This window comes from Apostichopus japonicus, chromosome 8 (genome assembly GCF_037975245.1).
Source record: "Apostichopus japonicus isolate 1M-3 chromosome 8, ASM3797524v1, whole genome shotgun sequence".
Taxonomy (NCBI): domain Eukaryota; kingdom Metazoa; phylum Echinodermata; class Holothuroidea; order Aspidochirotida; family Stichopodidae; genus Apostichopus; species Apostichopus japonicus.
In genome coordinates, this window is record NC_092568.1 from 39,106,913 (window position 1) to 39,129,284 (window position 22,372).

General features: G+C 35.8%; 2 protein-coding genes and 2 long non-coding RNA genes across 6 annotated transcripts in view; 3 read left to right on the plus strand and 1 right to left on the minus strand.

Annotated features, from left to right (window-relative positions):
• The window catches only part of LOC139971949 (uncharacterized), a 1,890-nt gene extending 508 nt beyond the window's left edge, over nt 1-1,382 (plus strand). The window contains exon 2 of the long non-coding RNA XR_011794539.1: nt 389-1,382. This is a non-coding gene — a long non-coding RNA (uncharacterized lncRNA). The remainder of the gene's footprint in view (nt 1-388) is intronic.
• LOC139971946 (ergosterol biosynthetic protein 28 homolog) overlaps nt 1-6,585 on the plus strand; it is an 11,035-nt gene extending 4,450 nt beyond the window's left edge. For all 3 annotated transcript variants that reach the window (XM_071978806.1, XM_071978805.1, XM_071978804.1), the window contains exon 5: nt 4,741-6,585. In XM_071978806.1, the coding sequence (XP_071834907.1) occupies nt 4,741-4,850 (110 nt within the window). In that variant the 3' untranslated portion in view covers nt 4,851-6,585. The remainder of the gene's footprint in view (nt 1-4,740) is intronic.
• On the minus strand, nt 1,476-4,707 carry LOC139971951 (uncharacterized). Its single transcript, XR_011794540.1, has 4 exons — nt 3,311-4,707; nt 2,791-2,870; nt 1,853-2,090; nt 1,476-1,606 (listed from the first exon to the last, which is right to left on the minus strand). It is a non-coding gene; the product is annotated as an uncharacterized lncRNA (long non-coding RNA).
• A 1,403-nt stretch (nt 6,586-7,988) lies between the features above and the next one.
• LOC139971937 (carboxypeptidase B-like) lies at nt 7,989-19,171 on the plus strand. The gene is made up of 11 exons (XM_071978790.1): nt 7,989-8,145; nt 8,839-8,926; nt 11,672-11,791; nt 12,527-12,622; nt 12,839-12,940; nt 13,852-13,953; nt 14,755-14,865; nt 16,054-16,144; nt 16,762-16,976; nt 17,713-17,794; nt 18,417-19,171. Exons 1-11 carry the CDS (start codon nt 8,078-8,080, stop codon nt 18,638-18,640), a joined length of 1,299 nt encoding a protein of 432 aa, XP_071834891.1. The 5' UTR covers nt 7,989-8,077; the 3' UTR covers nt 18,641-19,171.
• The last annotated feature ends 3,201 nt before the right edge of the window (nt 19,172-22,372 follow it).

Consider the following 22,372-nt stretch of genomic DNA (forward strand, 5'->3'; position numbering starts at 1 on the left):
TTTGATCAAGAAAATTTGTGCACCATGTTCAAAACCTGCTTCTGATTAGGTCATTTTGTCCAAAAACTGGTGTAATGCCCTTGAGGCTAACCCTTATCATGCTGACTGACATAGTAGTCATTAACACTGAGCCATGGAACCAAATGCCACACAAAAAATATCCACCATGCTTGTGCACGATCCATTTACAAATTTTAGTCTCCGAGATACAATGATCAGTTTGTATAAATGGCATAGCTAAGCTTACTTTAGGGGAGGCAGATTTAGGGGCCAAGCAAATTCTTGAAATCATATAGAAATTTATTTTAAAATTGACGTCCCCAGATGGCTACCAAGCTTTTGTGTATCTTCATCTTTTATAGCTGGTTTTCATATGATTATTTTACAGGAAATACAGACACACAGCATACAGACAACTTTCACGGATGAGCTAGCAGTTTTTAGGGAAGGAGATTTGTGTTGTTCTCCCATCCTATGCAGTAAGGAGGATTAGAGAAGCTTTACCATCTGAACAGTATGAATGATTTAAATTATCAAGACTGTGAGAATGTGGACTGTTTATGCCAAGTCATAGTATCATTTCTGCAAAGTTTTATAGAAACAGGGTTCAGTCCTGTCTGTTTTGTGGCTGAATGGTGAACATTTTGGAATTCCAGCTTACATTTTTCTGGTTCATGGTATTAACTACAATTTTGGATGAAATTTTACATTTTCAAGTTTGGGAAGTACATAACAGTAATAAATAATAAAAATTCAAGTTAATTTTTTGTATGTATTCTCTCTTGTAAGCAAAGCTGTCACTTCTAGTAGCCTGCCAACAAAATCTGGATGATTGAAATCTCAAATATACTAGGTTAAAATAGAAGAATAGTTTGAATAAAGTACCCTCAACCACTATGTCAATGGGATCTGGAGAGCTTAGGCTTTCATTTTAATAAAAGTGTAATGCGAATCAATCTGAAATTGTTCATTATTCCATGGAATATCAAGGTTACCTGATCATAAATGAGATAAAAAAAATCACATTTTATCCCATGCGGGGAACAAACAGCAAATTTCTGTCAATTCTTTTCGAGAAAAACAAAAAATTGGCAACATGTTTGAAACACCAAAGTTGCATACAAATAGTAAGTCAGCATGAAATTTATATTTATGAAGTCTAAGCTCTCTAGAAAGGAATACTTGTCATTGGAACTTTTTTTTAAATATAATGTTATCATTACTGATAGTTAGTTACAATGGAAACCAGATGTAAGTAAAACTTGAATGTAAAACTTTAGCAACTTCCCTAAAGGCTGGTAGCGACCTGTTAATTAACACTGCTCTGCAGCTGTGCCATACACCATGTGAACAGACGATTCACAGAGTCGATTGCTCCCCACTACATTGAAACAAAATTAGAACTTGGGAGGCCATCAACTACAGTACTTCAGCAAAGCTTTTGAAATCTGCTTCGGTGTTGTTTTATGGCATCCTCATTGTTCGGATGAACATATGAGCTTGCAAGGGGTGGGGGCTCTTTTCTGACAGGAACAGGACACTCCTCTCCCAGAGTTCCACTTCTGCAGAAGTTGTTGCAAGCAGTCAAGAAGTTCCCATACATAATCTGTAGAATAGTAAAGATATGAAGAATAATATAATAATAGTTCATAAAAACATACCATTTAGATAGAGGCATTCCAATCACTCCATTTCGGTCAATATGCATGGCACAGTTGTCGGTCAAGTCTTTGGATGCCCAACTAAGGCGACAGCTGAGTACACCTCAATTGGTGTGGATACATGGGTCAGGTTTTACCTTATGGCACCAATTGATTTTCCAGACTAATCTACTATCAATCTTGAAAATTACCTTGAAGGGTCATCTTTGTCATGTTCAGATGAGTTAACTGATGGAGTGTAGTCCGGACTACCTGGCGGTTTTTGGGTGTATCCCGATGTGGATGCCACAGCAGCAGACAGACCATCATCGCCACTGTGAGATGGTCCTGGTTGCTTTGATGGTATTTTTGTCTCTGTTGGTCCAGTCAGCAACTTCAATGGTGGTAGGGGGACCAGTGAACACTGGACTTCTACATGTGTTACATTCACTGAAAATTAGAATAAACGCTTATTATACCACACACATACAGTAGGCTGCTCTTGGACAGGGGTCAGCTGCCTAGATGGTTCACTTATCTTTTCTGAAGGGGAGCATATCCTGCTTTATGTGGCTGCAAAAATATGGGCCACTCACACCATGAGCATTGCAAATGACTTCAGCTTGGTTTCATATAGTATAACTACAATGTAATCTCCCTTCTCTCAGTAACTATAGCTGTAGCCTTTATATTTTCCTGTGAAGCCATCAGGTATAGCCTCCTCAACCACTCTCGTCAGGCAGGCGGATATGATGGATAAAATACAATGTATATTATCCCCTAGTCAGCCTGCCCGATGTGCAGTTTTAATTGCTATTTTACTTTCAACGAGTACTGTTTCTAAAATTTTGGCCCCTGTACTCACTTCTGCTATAGAATACTCTATAGATGTATGAAAGTTTTCCATTCTTCCTTGTATTACCCTAGCTTACACTTCTCTACCACATTTTCTCCCCCCAACCCCCCTGCCTCCTTTTTGTCTGGTAGCTTGCCCCCCATATACATGCCTCAATGTTTTACTGGTGGAGATTCCTTGTATCCCGTTCAAAACTGACTACTTAAATCTTTAATGCCTGTCACCACCCTCCCCTCCCCCATTTCCCAACTGTTTTTCGGTAATATCAAGCACATGTCTATAAGATCATGCTACCTTTAGATGGGGATGTACATTCTGCAGAATCCTGCCTTTATTTTCACTGCAGTTGGTTGGGGAACAGCTTCTAGATTAATCTAAGTATTGAAAAATGGGAAAGAAAATAACAAGGAAGCTATGAAAGTTCATTTAAGAAAGCAGCTTGATATGTTTGAAAGTACCTGTCACAAGCGTTTTCTCTTGCAACAAAAATTGCAGCCCTACCAACAAAAATGGCAAAATATAAGGATGTCATTTACTGTGAAACATATGAGCTATGACTCTGAGTATATAGATAGGTGGGAGCACATTATAATATTGGGCAAAATGACATCTTATGCTTGTTATTCTGGATTTTTCATGATGTACCACAAATGAAAGTTAATATAGCCCTAGCCTACTCCTAACTTTATCGTCGCCGTACCTAATTTAGGGCCTAACTAACTGAACGAAATTATAAGAATTAGCCTACTGTAAGATAGTAATAATACCAAGTTAGTCATTGTTGTAGTAGGCCTAGGCCAGAAAATACACTTACTCTTTTCCGATCCAGCTTCGCAACTACTGGTCTACTTGTTTCTATATCTTCTCGAGATTTGAAGATACTTTCTCCAAACAGAGAAGGAACGGCATTGTCTTCTAGACGGCGAGCTGTTGGTGTTCCAAGTCCAAGTTGCGCGGATAGGCGATAGGAATCGAAACTTTAACTGGTGAAGGGCGCACTGCACACATAAGATTCGCTCGAAGGTCCAAGCCAATCTTTACTTATAGGCAGCTAGGCTGGATGAGTGCACTGGTACTAAGCTATCGCTGTATACAGTGTTTGACGAACACGAAACTTTCTTGTACTGTTGTGCACCCATTCTCATCTGATATTTTGTTTACTGTTCGTGACGTATTGTTTACGGCTTTGATCTCGGTTAACATATTAGGCATACTTAGTTTTGGTAACATTGGCGGTTCCCCCCGTGACGTCATTATCTTTCGGAATTAGCTTGGTTATTAACTTAATTAAAACAGCAAAGAAACAATTGTGGAACTCCAAATTTGGAATATAGGGTTTTGATATGTAGCTTTTCAATTTGTCTAAGTTTGAAGGAAATCTGTTACGTGTCACTTGACCTTTAACTTCCCCTATTGCTGTTTATTATTGGTTCTCATATTTTGAAATTTCTTTTGTTAGTACTATTAGTTGGTGAAGTGTGTATATATCAATATTGCTACAGTAGAGTTTAGTTTTGAGATGTAATTCTGTTACTGGTGAGTGTTCAGACTGAGATATTTATGGTTTGACTTGGTTGTTGGTCCTCTTTGATAAGCTACCAACACACCCCCTGCATTTTCTTTGAGTACCGAGAGCATGTTTTTCAAGTAGCTGTTTGCTGTTCAAACTCACACTGCACATTAGATTCATGCAAGTTACTCAATTAATTTTATCCCCAAAAGGCCTCCATTCTCATATGCAAAGCTAGAAATCCCTTAATTGGTCATATTTGGCATCATTCTTGCAAAAACGTAAATTTACCGAGATTATGTTGTTGCTCTTTTCCAGATAGGTAGAATATGAACTTCAGAATTAATGCCAGTTCAAAAAAACTTTGCTTCTAAGAGTTTTCACACCCTTTCGTGAATTATCTACGTTTGTTGTTATATTACAAGTAAGAAAGAATAAACAAGCTGATTTTGGTCATCCACATAGAACTGGTCGTCTTGGACAACTGGACGTCCATCAAAAATTTTGCCCTGACTTATGTATAAGTTGTTAGTTTCCATACTTCACAGATCACCTTGGGAATTGATGCAGGTTATCAGTGGTAGTCAAGGTATTGCTAGGAAGACAGCACACCCAACCCAAGCACTTACATACTGCATTCTGGATGGAAATTCAAGTGTTTATGCCCCAGACACCGGAAGTGAAAACATAGTCAATTATCTGATTTCCTCTTCTTTGTTTTTACATTTCTTTAGGTATATCAATGGTACTGATGATAGCAGGCTACAAGTTTATCTTCAACCAAACTGAGGACACAGTAGAAGAACAAAGACCTGCAAATCAGGATACTAAGAAAGCAAAATAGGCTCGCAGAGTTATCTGTTTTTATTGCATATTCAGCAATATTTTTGACAAATTTCTCTTGTACTCAGAAAAAGTAAAGTTTTGAAAATGAAACTTTGTGCATGTTCAGACATGTCATTTCATAATGTGGTGGTAATTTGTAAGTAATGTTTCTTTAAAACTTAATTATGTCTTGAGAATTCAGTTTTTATACTCTGCAATTGCTTACTCTTAGCTGACAAGTTTAATAAAAGGGACATGTTGCTGCTGGTGCTGGTGCTACCAGTAACGAGATTTGTTCTTTATATATATGCAAATATATGCAAAGAGGCTGATAGTCATTATGTTTTTTTTTTTTAAACCTGTTACTTAAACTATTTCACACCATATCTTGTATATATCACTGATGAATTTAAATGAGACAATGCAACAAGGACCTTACTGAAAGGTGGCGTCTGTCCCCGGTCCAAATCCTGTCTTTGTTTATTTTGAGTGGACATCCAAATTCCAGTAAAAATGTAGTGGCTTTTCTTTAGTGCAAAGGAAGTGTCAGTAAAATGTTGACAAATTTGAGGCTAATCATGGTGCTGCTTTGTAGAAATGAACCCAGCCTTAACTCAAAAATCATACATCATTTTTATAACCTTCAATTATATGATTATTATTTTTTGAATTTGGTAATAAACCCTTTGTTACATCAATCGTACTTGTAACTAATACATTCATCTTGTTTTACCACCAACCTTACTGGTGAGACAACCTTAAACGATATTCCAGGCTTTCAAGATGAACAACCAGCAAGATTTCTTTAAAATCAACCTTGATCAGTACTTGGTTCACTCTTCATCCTTTATATCAACAGTAATGGACGTTGTTGGAGAGTTATTTCTGTTAAATTCTATTAAATAGGAATTATTACTTTGTATCTAGATTTATTTGTGCATTTTGGTATCTAATTATTTAGGAACATAAATAAATTTAAGCAGTTGATACTTAGATTGAATCAACAGTACAAGTCTGTATACATTCAGCATATAGGAGAGAGTAACAAATTAGGTCCGCATTGTCACCTGGCAACTGTGTGATTGATGACAGATTGTGCAAACAAGCTGAATTCTTATTGCTTATTTTGGTTATTTACTTTGCTCTCAACTAGCGTAGTGTCAAACCAGATTAAGTTGAATTGCAAACTGGTAGTGGAATATTACAGATAAAGTGGCAACCCTGTGAAATCGTTGGGCTGTTGTATGTTTTGTTTACAACATTGGAACTCTGCATTACAAAAGCATGTCTTTATTCATCCAGAGTTAATTACATATACTTACCCTAACACAGTAAACTGTATTCAATATAAGAACCTATACTTTAAGGTTGTCAATTTTGTATCTTTAACTTTGATACTTTTCTTCATAGGTATTTGTTACTGTCTTTGAATTCTATTCACCCTTTTCAAATATTTATCTATAAATGTTGCATTCCAGTAATGTAATTGCAACGGATATATAAAATACCTTGACTGTACACTCTTTCTACTTCAACATTCAATGTTGGGTTGCCTAATATTTCATACTCTTCTCTTACTATTTTTGCAGCTTAGCTGATCATGCCTTAACTCTAAACTCTTTCTACTTCTACATTCAATGTTAGATTGACTAATATTTCATACTTTTCTTTTACTATTTTTGAAACTTAGCCGATAATGGAATATATCTCAAAAAGAAGTGAAAATTATAAACTAGTTGAGAGTCTTGTAATAATGTGTTCACTCTGATGTTAACTTGTCTCTGGTTACTGAATTATTTAAGAACATTAGTTAGTCCACTCACATTCCCTTCTCTCTTTCACCTTTTACTGGTTTAATTCACAATTAGCAGATCACAGTCTGGGATGACCAGGGCAGAGGAGAGGTTAATAGGACAAGGGGTGGGGGTGATATTATACATTGGAATTTTAACGAAAGCTAAAATGTTTGGAAGGTAGATGATCTGAACATCAGCTCTAAATAAAACCAGTGCACATACAATAATTACCTTGGGCAATTACCGCTTGGTGTCACCAGTGATGACTGCAGTATTACCCTGCCTGCCCATTGTAAATAAATCCCCTCCACATTCATCAAGGTATATTTTCGTGGCAATGGTGGAAATTATCCTGAATTGGGATCCGCATTTCTGGAGGCAATTACAGATTAGCTTCAGTTTGGTAAAGAAACATTCCACACCCAGTATTAGAACTTGCCATTTGTGAATGTATACATTACATATTGGAAAGTTTCAGTGAAACTCTTATAATTAGCTTCAGTTTGGTAAAGAAACTTGCCCACACGGCATTAGAACTTGCCAATTGTGAATATATACATACAAATTGGAAAGTTTCAGTGAAACTCGTATGATCGGCTTCAGTTTGGTAAAGAAACTTTCCCACACTCAGTTTTAGAACGTGCCAATTGTGAATGTATACATTTCATATTGGAAAGTTTCAGTGAAACTTATAATTAGCTTCAGTTTGGTAAAGAATCTTTCTCAGACACGGCTTTAGAACTTGCCAATTGTGAATATATACATACAAATTGGAAAGTGTCCGTGAAACTCGTATGATTAGCTTCAGTTTGGTCAAGAAATTCCCCACACTCAGTTTTAGAAGTTGCCAATTGTTAATGTATACATTGCATATTGGAACGTTTCAGTGAAACTCGTATGATTAGCTTCAGTTTGGTAAAGAATCTTTCTCAGACACGGCTGTGAATATATACATACAAATTGGAAAGTGTCCGTGAAACTCGTATGATTAGCTTCAGTTTGGTCAAGAAATTCCCCACACTCAGTTTTAGAAGTTGCCAATTGTTAATGTATACATTGCATATTGGAACGTTTCAGTGAAACTCGTATGATTAGCTTCAGTTTGGTAAAGAAACATTCCCACACTCAGCTTTAGAACTTGCAAATTGTGAATGTATACATTACATATTGGAAAGTTTCAGTGAAACTCTTATGAAATTGAAAGCATTAGCTATGTACCACACAGTGGTAGTTTTGAAATTTTGTCGAGTAGAAATCAAATAAAGTTTATGAAAAAAGTTGCTGTAGCAAAAGAAACAAGACCAGCTGTTGTTTACACATCTAAGTAGATCTAATCGCTAAGATTAGATAAGGAAAAGGATTGCCATCAGGAAGGCAAACTATTTGGGTCAGGCATAAAGGGAGCTGAAGAGATATCCCAAAGCCCCATATTGAGACATCTTATACCACCATGAAGATATCAGTCGCTATCGTCTTGCTTTTTGCTGCATTTTGTGCAGGCAAAAAAAGTTACGATGGGTGAGTGATGAAAACTTTATACATTTGGTTGAATTCTATTTCGTTTCATTCTTCGGGGGTTGAAATAAGCTTACTAAACCATAATCAAGAATGAAATTTTCATTGCTGTTTCTTCTATTCTAAAAATCTAATCAGGCCCAAGTAGGAAAAATGGGAATCAGGTCCAGTGCTTATCTTTGCATCGATTTAATTTCTTAATTAGAAGAAATCATTTCTTTAATAGTACCCAATTTTGTACATTTGAGCTTTGTGTAAGAAATGCATATTTTACTAACAGCAAAGAGCAGCGCCATTGTTTATCCTTAAATCTTCGACAACAGCAATAATAAAGACAATAATGTGATAGCAGCTGGGTGTAAGTAGAGTTGATTCAACTTTACGAATAGACGTATAGCCTCTTGTAAAGTGCTCTCATTAGGAATGCAAAGATATGAACTATCTGCCTACTTTATCTAATATTGACAGACCAACATGGTCAATGAGATTTGTATTTTGTTTTTTGTGCTGCAATGGCTTTCGAGAAGAAAGAAAATGCAAACTCATATTTTTAGTTTTTATATAACTGAAACCTGATATTAACCAATTAGAATGAGATTTATTTTCAAAATGGAGCGGTGGTCTATGCATATGAATGTTACTGATTTAAAACATGTTCATACAAAATTAAAAGCATTTCATGTAATTTTATTGCAGGTATTCAGTTTATCGAATTACTCCAAAAACAGAACGTGGAAGAGTTGCGATTGCAGAACTTTTTGAGGGCAAATCACTAGGTGTTCAGGTAATTACTTTCAACTGCATGTTTTAAATATGCATGGTTAATTGTATTCTTGCCAGATAATGTTGCCAGCCTAATGTTACAAGTACAGCAGCCCGAAACGTAGACTAAGTCTTTAATCTAAGAATAAATGGTATCATAACGCAATTCAGTAGATAAAGCTTCTCTGATAGATTCAAGCTACAAATCCTGATATATGCCGCATTTGGTTATAAATCTTCAATTCCACGGAAAATTTAGATTAGATTACGCGCTGAAATTGTTATCGATTTTTTTTTTGTGAATTTATGTACACTTTTGGTAGTGTAAGTTTGTGTATATATATTCGGAGGGAACAGCGAGAGCGAATCGTATTCCTTAGATGACGTCACATGACGTCATGAGGTTAGGAAAATTTTTCGGGCGAACAAACTTTTCAAGCCCTGAATAGCGTAAATTAATTCTCAATTTTCGACTAGAAAAATCAAGATTTTAACTGGCAGAATGGTTGATATATGTTCTAGACAACATGCTTAGATGGATCCCTAAAAGATAGGACGTTGAAGTTTTCGTGTCATGGCCACTTTAAATTAAGCAATTTTGTAGATCTATCCAAGTTTCTCTTTCAATGGATGAAACTTTATAAGAAGCATGTGAGGACACATTGTTCATATGCACCAGTTATGTGCTATGATACTACAAGGAAAACGAGGCAATAGTTTACTTCCATCTGGTTTCTTTCAATACTAACAATAATAAATGTCATGAATATTGTCCTCATGCAAATATGCAACACAGTCAAATGATGCACATCTTTGTCAACAACCTCAGCCGCAACTTCAACAAGCATTTTACTGTGCCACTAAAATATTATATCTGAGTTATGTAAATGATAAAGTGACCACTCCTAAATGCCTAGAAATAATTTTTAGGGCCAGAACCTGCAGCGGATTACTTTTGAAAACTTTTAGCGATAAACAATTTTGAGGCAATTTATCCTTCTATTTACACTAATAATTATTGTAAAACTCTTTAAAAAGGACACAAAGAACCCTTCTATGAGACAAAAATTACTTTGAAGTATTTAGATAGACTATTGAACGAGTAAACTAATTGCCCTATTGCCTGCCCAGCTGTTACTGAGTATAAAATTCTCACTGGATCTAGTCGCTCTGCAATTGGACGATGAGATAAGATTGTAAGATAAGAACATAAGCAGGGCACTTCCAGATCTCATGATAATTCTGGTTGAAGCATTATGTACTATTTAAAACTCAGATGTTGCTGCTTGTATGAATTGTGGCTGAAACGTATTCTTTAGAATGTTTTACAGACTGAACTCAGGAATAATGGTACCATATTTCCATGTTATTAATCTGCTATTGTATGTACTCAGCTAGAGAAATGAAAGTGAATTCTGACCCCATATGGGATGAATGCTCATATTTGCATAAGTCAGCCTAACATCCCAGTTAACACTGTACAGTACAATAAACAGTAGCTGTTAAAATATAATATATAGTCTTGCTGTTCCAGTAACAGTTATAGTTAAGCCCTAAAACAATCTTCGAAATTCAATACCCATAGGTTTGCTAGCTAGATTAGCTACCATGTACGAATGCTAAAGACGTGACATCCAAATTGCCAAATATAGCCCCATCTTATTCACTTATCTTTGTGTTCTAACTAGGCGATCCATCGAAATTGTAATGAATGGAAAACTCAGTTGAGCTAAACTTTATTTTTCTGCAATGTGAAATAGCTTATTCATAGCAACGTTTGGCAATAAAGAAAAAGAAAACTGCGTTGCTAAAAGTTATTGAACTCTAAAATGTTCCAAAATATTCAAGGACTCACGTCAGCCCTACTTTTGCAGCTGTGTTTGAAGTTGATTATTCACACCAGTATATTTACTTGACAAAGAGATAAGATCATACTTAATAATTGATGATCTAAACAGGTTAGTTATTCTATTCTTCTCCTTCTGGCGCTAGGCTATTTAGCCCCGTGAGAAATTAGACATATCTTAACACACTTTATCACAGTTAAGAAAGGACATTGACCATGCATGTGTCCTTACTTAACATCAAGTTGATGACTGGTAGTAGATCATATGAAATAGTCTGGGAATACAATAGTAAATCATCCATGTTGTTTTTATAAATAAAATAACAGCCTCAGAAGAATTAAATCCTGCTTGGATCGATATGTCAGGCCCACTTACTTTTACACATGATGGTTTTCTATCAATAAAGTATGTTATGAATAAGACTATAATCTTTCCCAAAGTGCCCTGTTCACTTCCCAACTCCCCCCAAAAATATGGTCACCTTATGTCATGAAGCCAACCAACTTAGTAGGTTAATGGATGATTTACTATATATTGTATATTTATAGCTATATATATATCATAATAGTAAAGAAGAATCCACATGTACTCCAAAAATAATACGTGCAACATAAAAGATGAATTCATGAAATGTCCACATAATGTAGGCTCATACAGTACATTGCAACTGTTATCACATGCTTGGTGTAAGGCAGCTAGGGCTTACTTTTAATGTTGGCTCTCTTTGGGGGTGGGGGGGGGGTGGTCGGGCTCAGTGGGTTTGGACGTGTTATGTTGTTGTAACGGCAGTTGGATATCAATCTGTTCTGTTCATGATATTTCTGATATATTTGCATCAATGATATCTTTCTGTACATTATCATTTTTTTCTATATTTTTTTCACCCATGACTCTGGTTTGTATTATTTTATAACTTGCAGCTTGACTTCTGGCACATGTCCCACACTCTTGATGACCCTACAGACGTAATGGTACCTCCTAGAGTTGCTGGAAGAGTAGAAGACTTTTTGAAGAGGAGAAAGTTGGAGTATTCAGTGTTGGTAGGTCTCATATAGTACCTACTTAACAACTTTGAAATGCAAATATCATCTAAAAGTCAGGGATCTGTGGCAAATGATAACATCTTCTAGAACTGACTCGTATTTGTAGCATTCATAAATATTTTGAATAATTTATGAACTAAACTTGACATGACATGTGTTAAGAATGATTGGGAGTAATAACTACTATTTTAGTATTGTTAGGCAGGTACAATATGTTGTTGATTTCTATGTTGACATTGCATGACTTTCTTACAGAACTTAGTAGCATTGAGTATAGTCACACATTAGACCACTAGCAGAATGGGAACATGGGTTATCTCCCAGCTGATGTTACATGAGAGGATCATACAATTTCACATAAAGTACACAAACATAGCATATACATAGTTCAGGAACTGGTGGGAAATGGGTGGGGAAGGAGGGGTGTTCTTGAAAAAGTACCTGTGCAAATGTCATTGATGAGTTCTTGCTTTCTCTATCATATCATCGTTTTAAGCTCTAAAATGAATTAAAGAGTGTCTTTTCTACCATATGTGAAGAATAACACTTTGGTGTTCGGACATAATACAGGTCATAGAGCAATGCAATTGCAAACAAATGCATGATAACAGTAAATTACAAATAAACCCCCTCCCCCATTGCTCCACCACGAGTCAGTCCCCACTTTCTTAAACAGCCCTGGCTCAAAATTAACTAAAATATTGAGAGGAGAATCTGTATTTTCATTTGTAGATTGAAAATGTTGAGGACTTGATTGAGCCCCAGGCTACTTGCGCCTATGACATAACTCAGGAAGAATTCTATACCTGTTACCACACCCTGGATGAGGTGAGTTCTATGGTTTCATAAAGTATCCTTACTTACAGACTTGTAATATCATAATATTAATGGAATTGTCCTAGCGTGGGATCAGAAGTGAAATATCTTTTAATATTGAATATTTAAATCCTCAGCATTGAGATCATATTAACTTTTTATGCAACTTTCAGGTTTATTTGGAAATTAATAAAACCAAAACTATGAGACTATTGTTCTTCCGTATAGATTGATTCTTGGATCGCTAACTTTGCAGCTCTTTACCCTGAAAGGGTGTCGATCGTTCAAGCATCGACCACTCACGAAGGAAAAGACATTAAGGCCATTAAGGTATGGTATGTGTTTTGAAAAGTCATTTTTTTGGAGGTAAAGGAAACGGTGTTCGGGAAGGAGTGGGGGGGGGGGTGGATCGGAACCAGAAAAAGCAATTGAAACATAAGATATGTAGTGTGAATGTTTTTTCAGATAAATCATGTACAGATATATGGAAAATTTATATTTCTGAAATAAGAGTGATAGAGTGGTGCAGGAGGGGAGGAGAGGGAGATAACATCATCAGAGTTAAGTTAGTTATAAGTGGGTCATTTAGGTACTCGAATGAATGATGTTCTTGTTTATTTTTTGTAATATATCAGCTGCTACTTACTTTTACTAAATGACAGAATGGTTGGGATTTGGCTTAACGCCATGTTCAAGAATTGAGTCCCGATGACATGATGACAATTTTCCATGGTCATTACAAAAATATCTAACAGGAATCATGGTGTCCTTCATGTTATCTCATATGGTCTTTTGTGTCTTTATTTTTTTTAGTTTGCAAACTAAAGCAAACATATGGGGACATTGTGTGTGAATTTAGTATATGTTACTGGTTGATACTGTCGTTATTTCATCGTAGTGTGTTTCCTGAAGTCAAATCAAGTCAAATGGAAGAGAGCAAAGAATGTTTTGCTAGAATGGGGCTCATACCATTGGCCTCGAGATTACAAGCCCTGTGTTCTTTTCCATTGTACATAACTTCCAAGCCAGGTTTTCGTCACTCCTTTACTTGAAACCTAAGTATACCTTGTCTCACTTGATGTGATTCATTTACAAGAAGGAACGTAAAATTAGTCGGCTTCTACAGCTAGCCCTATTGTCATAAACATTTCCATTCCTTTCTCCTCTTTTTTGAGAATCGTCAAAGATATGACAGTCAGGGGCACAGTCATATTTAATTTTACTAATATTTTTTTCTTCAGATTTCTGGTAAAAATGCAAACAACCCTGCTGTTGTATTCCTGGGAGGTATCCACGCCAGGGAGTGGATTTCACCAGCTACTATGTTGAACATTGCTAAAAAAGTAAGTACCCAGAATTTGGCATAATATGGCTAAATTATGCCTGACCATATTTTCATTGTCATAACCAGTAACAAAACTGAGCAGGTGGGGGGGGGGGACATAGGTAAAGGTTGGGGAATTGGGTGGTCTGGTAGAGTATGTCTGAGAAATTGCAGATCAGTTACAACTGACATTTTTTCTACCTGAGTGAAAATTTGCAGAAAGAGGGGAAGGGAGGGGGATTGGGAGAAGTGACCAGAAGCCATTTACTTCCTCTAACTTATTATGAATATACCATATATTATATCAAGATTCATACTGCATGACATGTAAGTATACATCATAGTTCGTCATGTTAAGAGCACTGTAAAGTAATACAGACACAGTTCCATTCACTTATCTGAAATAATCATGAACAATCCTCTTAGTACAAGTATTAGAATAGGTAATCTTGGTACAAGATTATGTTGGATATAAACATGTGTTAAGTTTGAAATCACTCCCATATGCCAGCAATAATTTTAGAACTTGACAGCGATTGATCTTGCCAGGTACCTTTTTCATCTCGAAACATTCATTCATATCTATGTGCTGATCCCTTTGTGTGATATTTGTGCCCAACATTTATATTAATATAATTTATTGAAATTAAATAACAGCAGATCGTCAATAAATCGGTTACAATCTTTTTCGTAATCTTTTTCTCGGAGGTATTCAAATGGAATTATCAAGGAAATTCTGCGCACAAGAATATACAGCTTTATCTTTCAGGATTTGTGCAAGTAAAATACACTAGAACCTTTTTCCATTTGGTCTTTTCAGCTTGTGGAAAATTATGGAGTAGATGAAGACATAACGTCTATCCTTGATTTCTATGATATTTACATTGTACCAGTTTTCAACAAAGATGGCTACGACTTCAGCTGGACTGACGTAAGTATGGATATATATTTCTCTTTTGTTTCATATTCTCGTATAAAGTATTTCATACTATAGTCAGCATTAGCTATATTCTGATTTTAAAAACCAAATTTATTATATGTTCTTCATGTGAAATCAAGTAAGAGGATCGACAGGGTATGGATATTACTGCACATTTTTGTCAGTTTGGCATCCTAAGGAAGGCCGTAATATGTAATGCTCTTCTTCAGGCCAAACCCAGTTGGTTATACATTTAGTTATGCTCCTGCCATATATTTCAACTCTCCTGATATCTCGGGGATGGTCTCATTACTTTTGGCACTCTGTCAATCTGTGAAATTCCTTCATGTATAGAAATTCTCCAGACGTTTCTCCTAATTCTTGTTCATGATTCAAATTATCATCATAATTGATATTTCTTGTATCGGATTCACCAGCAGTCGAAATAGTACATTTTAGTGAGGATGTAAGTTTCTTTCAAAGATAGGAAGAAATGCAGTTTCCAGGCAACTAGTGGTCGTAAAAATCAAATTGTCGATCAGCGCCGACCACAGCCAATTGGAGGTTATCTTTAGACTCTCCAAATCTTTCACTCTCCCAAAATTTATGTTCTGCCATTCTTTTAGCCCAAATTTGGAGGAGGAAAGGGTGTGGGTTATTTGGGAAGGGGACTCACAAAGATTAGCGGTGTCTGATCTAGGGTGGGTTAGATTTAGAGGGGATTCCCTCAAGCATGATGGTCAAGCCTGCCTATAGAAAAACAGTCCTCCTCTCAATCATAATAGTTTGTTACATGATAGCATAAACTACACCAAGTACTGCCATCTGGATTCATCCTTGAGCACACCCAATTGACCAGCCACCGTGTGATTGTAAACACACGGGCTCTGATGCGACTACGTTCCTGTGTAAAGACAAATTTGGCTTGACCACTGAAATAGTACACTGTGTATTGAATCATGAATTTGTTTAAAGGAGCATTCCGTATGGCTTCCATTACCAGCTCGGTCGATATTTCATCTCCCCTGTTTTGGGCCAAAAACAGGGGACTTGGGTGGTATTTGCTTTACGCAGGGGAGACCATAATGAGGGAACAAGTTAAGTTTCAAAGTCTGGTTTAACAAACGCTGAATGGCATAAGATGAAACTTTCTCATGTATAAAAAGGTGAAGAAAGTGTTATTTTATTCATTCATAACAGGACAGGATGTGGAGAAAGAACAGAAATCCTAATTCGGGAGCTGCTTGTGTTGGTGTGGATCTGAACAGAAATTGGAATGTTGATTTCGGAGGTAAGTGACAAATATAACAAATACAGTGTGTTTTTATTTGGTTAAATCTCTACTATTTAACTCAGAAGGCTGCCATGGAACTTTCTTAATAAGTTTCCACCTTGATGAAACTTGCAAAATAAGCCAGGAAACATTAAAATACTTTATTGATCATATTTATTAGCGCCAATGTGTTTGTTGATAATATACCAATACTGATATAAGAAAAAGTCATTGTTCATCTAAATTCTATGCAAATTGTTCATACTCCACAAATCACTTGTTTAGCTGGTTTATTAGTCTGTTCAAATATGTTCAAATAAATATGTTCAAATACGTTTACCATTCAGTGTCGACTAAATTACATCATTGGTTCCTCTTAACACAGTTATCTATGGGACAGATGCCTTAAGTAGAGACTGTCAGTTTTAAATTTTGACTATTTGCAAACAATGTAAACAACATGAAATAACTTTGGTGATCTTTATCTCTCTTCATTAATGTTCATCAGGCACCAATGTAAACTGCATGACACCATTGGTTGTTGATAATTTACCAATCATTAGTAAATTTTTGTATGAGTTTCATCTTTAGTATACATGACATGGTGTCATATATTTGATAAATTTATTGTCCAGGCGATGGGGCAAACAATTTGAAGTGTTCAGAGGTTTATCATGGAACAGGACCATTAAGCGAAGCAGAGACATCTGGATTGGATGAATGGGCCCGAGCCCTCCAAGCAAGCTCTGGACTTCATGTATTCATAGATTTCCATAGTTATGGATTATACTGGATGTGGCCCTGGGGTTACAGGACTGGTCTCCCCGCAACACCAGATAATGATGAACAGGTATGCACTGTCTCGAAAGAGTCATTTAGAGTATGACAGATGTTTAGTGTCCTTTCGTGTCTTCATCTAAGAATAGCGTTAATGTAGAAACTTGCATCTATGTTACTGCTATGCACACATAATTATTACTTGTATGCATTCAACATTATTGACAGCAACGGTATTACTCAGCAGAACATATGTGACAGCTAAATTAAACTGTTGTTCCCTATACTGCTACACATCATTAAAACAGTGTGCACTATCGAAATGCAATATCATTTAAGGATATTATCATAACGATTGTCTGAAAGGAACATTATGGCAGCAATTTTTTATTGTTTTTTGTTTTGTTTTTAACATATAAAATCCCAGAATATATTGCTTCTGGTTAACACCTATAGCACAGAACTGTGCATTAATGAGATGGCCCAGTCACAGTGCTATAAGTCTGTTCATAGTAGGGTACATACACAAGAAAATTCAATAATAAAATCTTGTTCAAATATGGTCAACAGTTGCGTTCTATTTCAGCCAAAGTTACTTTAAATGTGTCTTTATAATATGATACTAATTATATTAATTAAATAATAATATCGACGTGGAAGACAATTATCTGAGGAGGTTAAGCAGCCGCATATATATGCATGTGGAAGAATCCGATTAGCTTATATCCTACACTTCTATATCCGGTGGCGATCTTATCTACAGCTCTTATCTCATTGCTTATCCAATTTTTGTAATGTTTTGCTTGCAGGAGACAGGTGCTGTACAGGCTACAACAGCTTTACAAGATGTCTTTGGTACAACATACAAAGTACATAACTCAGCTCTCATGTGTGAGTAGCAAACGTGAAATCTTGTCGAATGAGTTTATGATGAAGTTTATAAATCTAGTTGCCCTGAATTGGTCTGCTTTCATCTAGCTTCTCTCTCTTGACTTTGCTACATACATATTACTTCTACATATCTGATTTACATATCTTAACCTGACTTGTGTACATTTTGTTCAGCCTCCAGAACTTGACCTGCCCATATGTTTGGTTTAGTCTCAGTATTATCCCTGACTTGTCTACATTCTGTCTAGCTTATTCAACCTGACTTGTGTACATTTTGTCGCTGCATTCCATCCAGACTTGTCACCTTGTGGTCTATCCTCTCTATAAACTCCACTTTTCCAAACTCTAACTAACCTCTATATTACCTCTATAAACTCATATACTTTCTGTTACGGCTCTCTCTTACCTGATACGTCTATTATTCCTCTTTAGTCTCTATAGCCTGACCTGGTTTTGTTCTGTGTTTTACCTTGAGGTTACCTACATTTTAATCATAGCGGTTTGTTTTCTCTCATCATTTATTCTTTGTAAAAACCACAGTAGACTTTTAAGGTTGATCTATTTTGATGTTCTTCTACTTTTGACACCCAATTTTCACCTATAACGTGTCTATATTCCGCAGACGCTGCTGCTGGTGCTACTGAAGACTGGGCCTACCATACCGCAGGAGCCAAATATTCCTACATTGTTGAACTGAGACCAGAATCTTCGGATGTAGGATTCTTACTACCAGACAGCCAAATAGAAGCAACTGGTATAGAGACATTTGAAGGAGTAAAAGCACTTCTTCTTTACACGTCTACAGATCCAGATCCTGTCGCTAAGAAAGTAGATGTCCTTCCATAATCGTATCATCCTATCATGGTGAATCATATCCTAACTGATTTGGCAATTTGTGTCCTAGCGTGATATATCATACTTACTTATAAGAATGCACATTAAAATAATGCAAAAACTAGAAACAAATTTTCTCGTTTTGCTCAGTCTGTGAAGTTCAGTAGATACAGTATCTGTTCTTGCAGGACTTTTCATCTACCGCTGTTGGGTATGATGGATATATCGGTGAGTGGGAGAATTCAGTATTTTGGTCTTCATTGCTGACTGACCATAAAAGTAAAATTAAGTTTGTCTCGGAATTCAACTTAAGTTCATCAAGGTTCCATGCAAGATACTTTAATAATTTTGAGTCAATATTAGAATGAGTGAATTACACAGTACATGTTATCCTCCGAGTGCATAGTGTCACATCAGACTAATGTACCGTTTACTGCTTAAATGATACCTGAATGTATGATATACTTAACAGTTAATTGTAATGGTTCTTGCTTTTGAAAAAAGCTTGGATTGACTTTTTGAATAAACTCCAGAATCATTTCAGTTAACATTCGTCCTGCAGTTTTCTTTTTCGAAATCTTCAAGTGTACCTTAAACTCTTATTCTTGTCTGATAAGCTTGGTGTTATTTAAATGTAAACTGTAACGTTCTACTGAAAAATGGGCAATAGGTCACTCACATCTTGCAAGGAGAGGGGATAAATGGGGGGGTGGGAGATCCTAGCCCCTGAGGAATTAAGGGGGTGCATAAAACCTCAGGTGATATCTTGTTCTCCAACAGAATCAACATCGATGCATACATATTAGCATCAGAAATATAGTTCTTTGTCCAGTTGAACCACATTGCAGTGCATTCTTGACATGATATTGAAAGTAGCAATGTGTTATGTGATGTTATATACAGATGTGTTAAAGCAAACATGATATTGAAAGTAGCGATGAGTGTTGTCATGGTATATGCAGATGGGTTAAAGCAAACATGATAGCGATGTGTGTTGTAATGGTATATGCAGATGGGTTAAAGCAAACATGATATTGAAAGTAGCGATGTGTGTTGTAATGTTATATATGATCTACAAAGCAAACGTTCAGATAAACCATCTGATACAGAGGAAAAGGGACAAACACATCATTTAAGTGGTTTTTTAAGTTTTTGGAAGATTAATTTTGGCTGAGAATGTAAACAAAAGGACAAAGTTGTGACTTAAACTTATAAAGCTGGGGGTCTGTTGCAACACCTGTTGAGTCATGACGCGAGATAAGTAGAAGTATGCATCAACTTGCTAATTTTAATTAACTATGGGATATGAATAATTGAAGACCACTTGGCTTTTAGAAAGCAAACATGACAACGTTATGAAGATTTCTGTGGCTGTAATTCTCCTTTTGGCTGTAATAGTTGCAGGCAAGAAAAGCTACGATGGGTAAGTAGTATAGTTTGTTCAAGAAATACTTAGTTTAAAATAAGTAAGTCCTTACAAGCTAGGCTGCCTTTTCCATGCTTTGATCAAACTTCAGGGCCTCTACCTAACTTCAATACGGTTTAACTATATAATATACACAGGATATTTTTGTCTCTCTTACAGTTAGAATCACTCAGAATTTTGCTTCCATGTGTCGCTGCTGTTCCCATGTCTCCAAAAGTTTACCATGTGTAATAACCAGTTTAACACAAGTTTTAGGCATTTTTAGAAAAGAAAAAATTAAGACTGTAAAAGGTTGGCAACTGGCTATGATCGGATTGTTGATTTGGTATTTTTTATCTAAAATGTTTGCTTAAATGTAGAATTGCATTGCTTGCTATTACTATGATGCAACACTATATGTAATTGATCAGTTGTCAGGTTTTCATGAAATAGTAGAGAATATGCTGAGAGGATGATAGTAAAAACTCGCATAAGTTTGAGTAAAGTTGACACTACTTTGACCTACATTTAGGGACTTACAATAATGATGACATTTGAAGAAAATGCCTCGTAATTGTGTTTATTCTATCTCGGGTATTAGTTGTCTTGAATAACCCCAAGAACAGCGTGGAGTGGTAGTTCTGAAGGAATTGTCTCAGAATTGAATCTTTGGAAGCTATGTGGGTGACAAGTTTAATAGGCCATTTTTTATGTGTTATGTGATTCTGAAATAAATATGTCCTTGACATACACGAAGCCTGGATCCATCAGCAGATTGACCTATTTGGAATCTTCTGCAGCTGTTTGAGAGACTGCGTCATACGATATCTTGTGTTTGTTGACATATAAATATAATGGAGTTAATTTGCTTTGTTGATATCACAACCTCTTTTATATTATCATCTTTTTATCAGAGTTCAACAAATAAATATGTTTTTATCTACTGCAGATGTCTTTTTTAGTGAAAAATAGAGTCGGTACCAGCCACTACTAGTTATTTAAACTGAATAGCTGCGTGCAGATTTTTGTATAAGATCAAACTTTTGTTACATACTTTATTTAGCAATTAACTTAATTTGAACCAATTAAGTTTGCTATATAGGCACAGAAAACAACTAGGTTTGCTGTTTAAGGTTTATGTGTATCAGCTGAAACTGATATGGATTGTCTAGAATGATTCTTTATCCACATTGGATTTTAAGCACATGTTCTGATTAGCTGGTGTCAACCAACAACAGAGTTAAACTTATGTCCAACGTGTACCTTTCGAAATCATACTACCTTATGCGATGCTTCTAAATTGTGATCTGACTTATACTGCTGTTTTTTCATTGCAGTGATAACAGGGCTCTCAAGCCCAAATTGAACATAGTGCCCTGTCATATATCGTTAATATGAAGCTCTGCAAAACTTGACAAGCCGTATACAGTCTGTGATTGCAGATGATACAGTACTATGCGTTGATAACTACCAGCATGTACAAGTTTGTTAGTATTTATTTAAGAAGAGATACTTTGAAAGATATTTGTGAAGGTTTAAGTCAGCATGACTCATTCGAACACCTTAACTTGTGTTTTCTAAAATATGTTTTGTTTCTGCAACAAGTGGAACCATATACTATATATATAGTCAGTTCCCTAGCGTGTCATCCTGTAAGCTCATCAGACATTCTTGCAGCTTGGGAGGCTCTCATGCAATCGCCATACTTTAATTCCAAGGTCTTTAAACGGACTGCAGATTACACACATTAGAATCGATATGGCAGCTTCCGATCTGTTGAAAAGTTGGAGTGCCCATTTGGTTACAGATATATGTATAAAATCCTTTTATATATTATATCCAAACAATCATTGATTGTTTGCTTTATCCCAACAAAGATTCATCAGGAAAAGGTATGCAATGGTTAAAGATTTCATATATCCTAAGCTATTTGTCACATTTATAAAACAAGACCGCAAACAGCCCATACAATTTGTATGTTTTGAAGAAAATTGTCAATTGTTGTAACACAGGGTTATTGTCACAGTAACAAGATATGGCTACTACATATTAAGGGTTGGACATTTCTATAGTTATCATTATATATAGGGAAAGTTCTTCAAAATTCACAGGGAAGAAAAATACACTTAACTAACATAAATTAACCTGTGGTAAACAAAACCACTTACTAAATTTATAAAAATCATGCAACCTCATAAAACTACAATTGTAACAACTTGAATTAAGACTTTCACTCTTAAAATTTAACTTTTTGTTGCATAATTCTGTCACAATAAAACTCAAAGTAGAAAATATTTGCTTTTTTAGCTGCATTTTCGTCCGGTAAACTATAAGCTTAC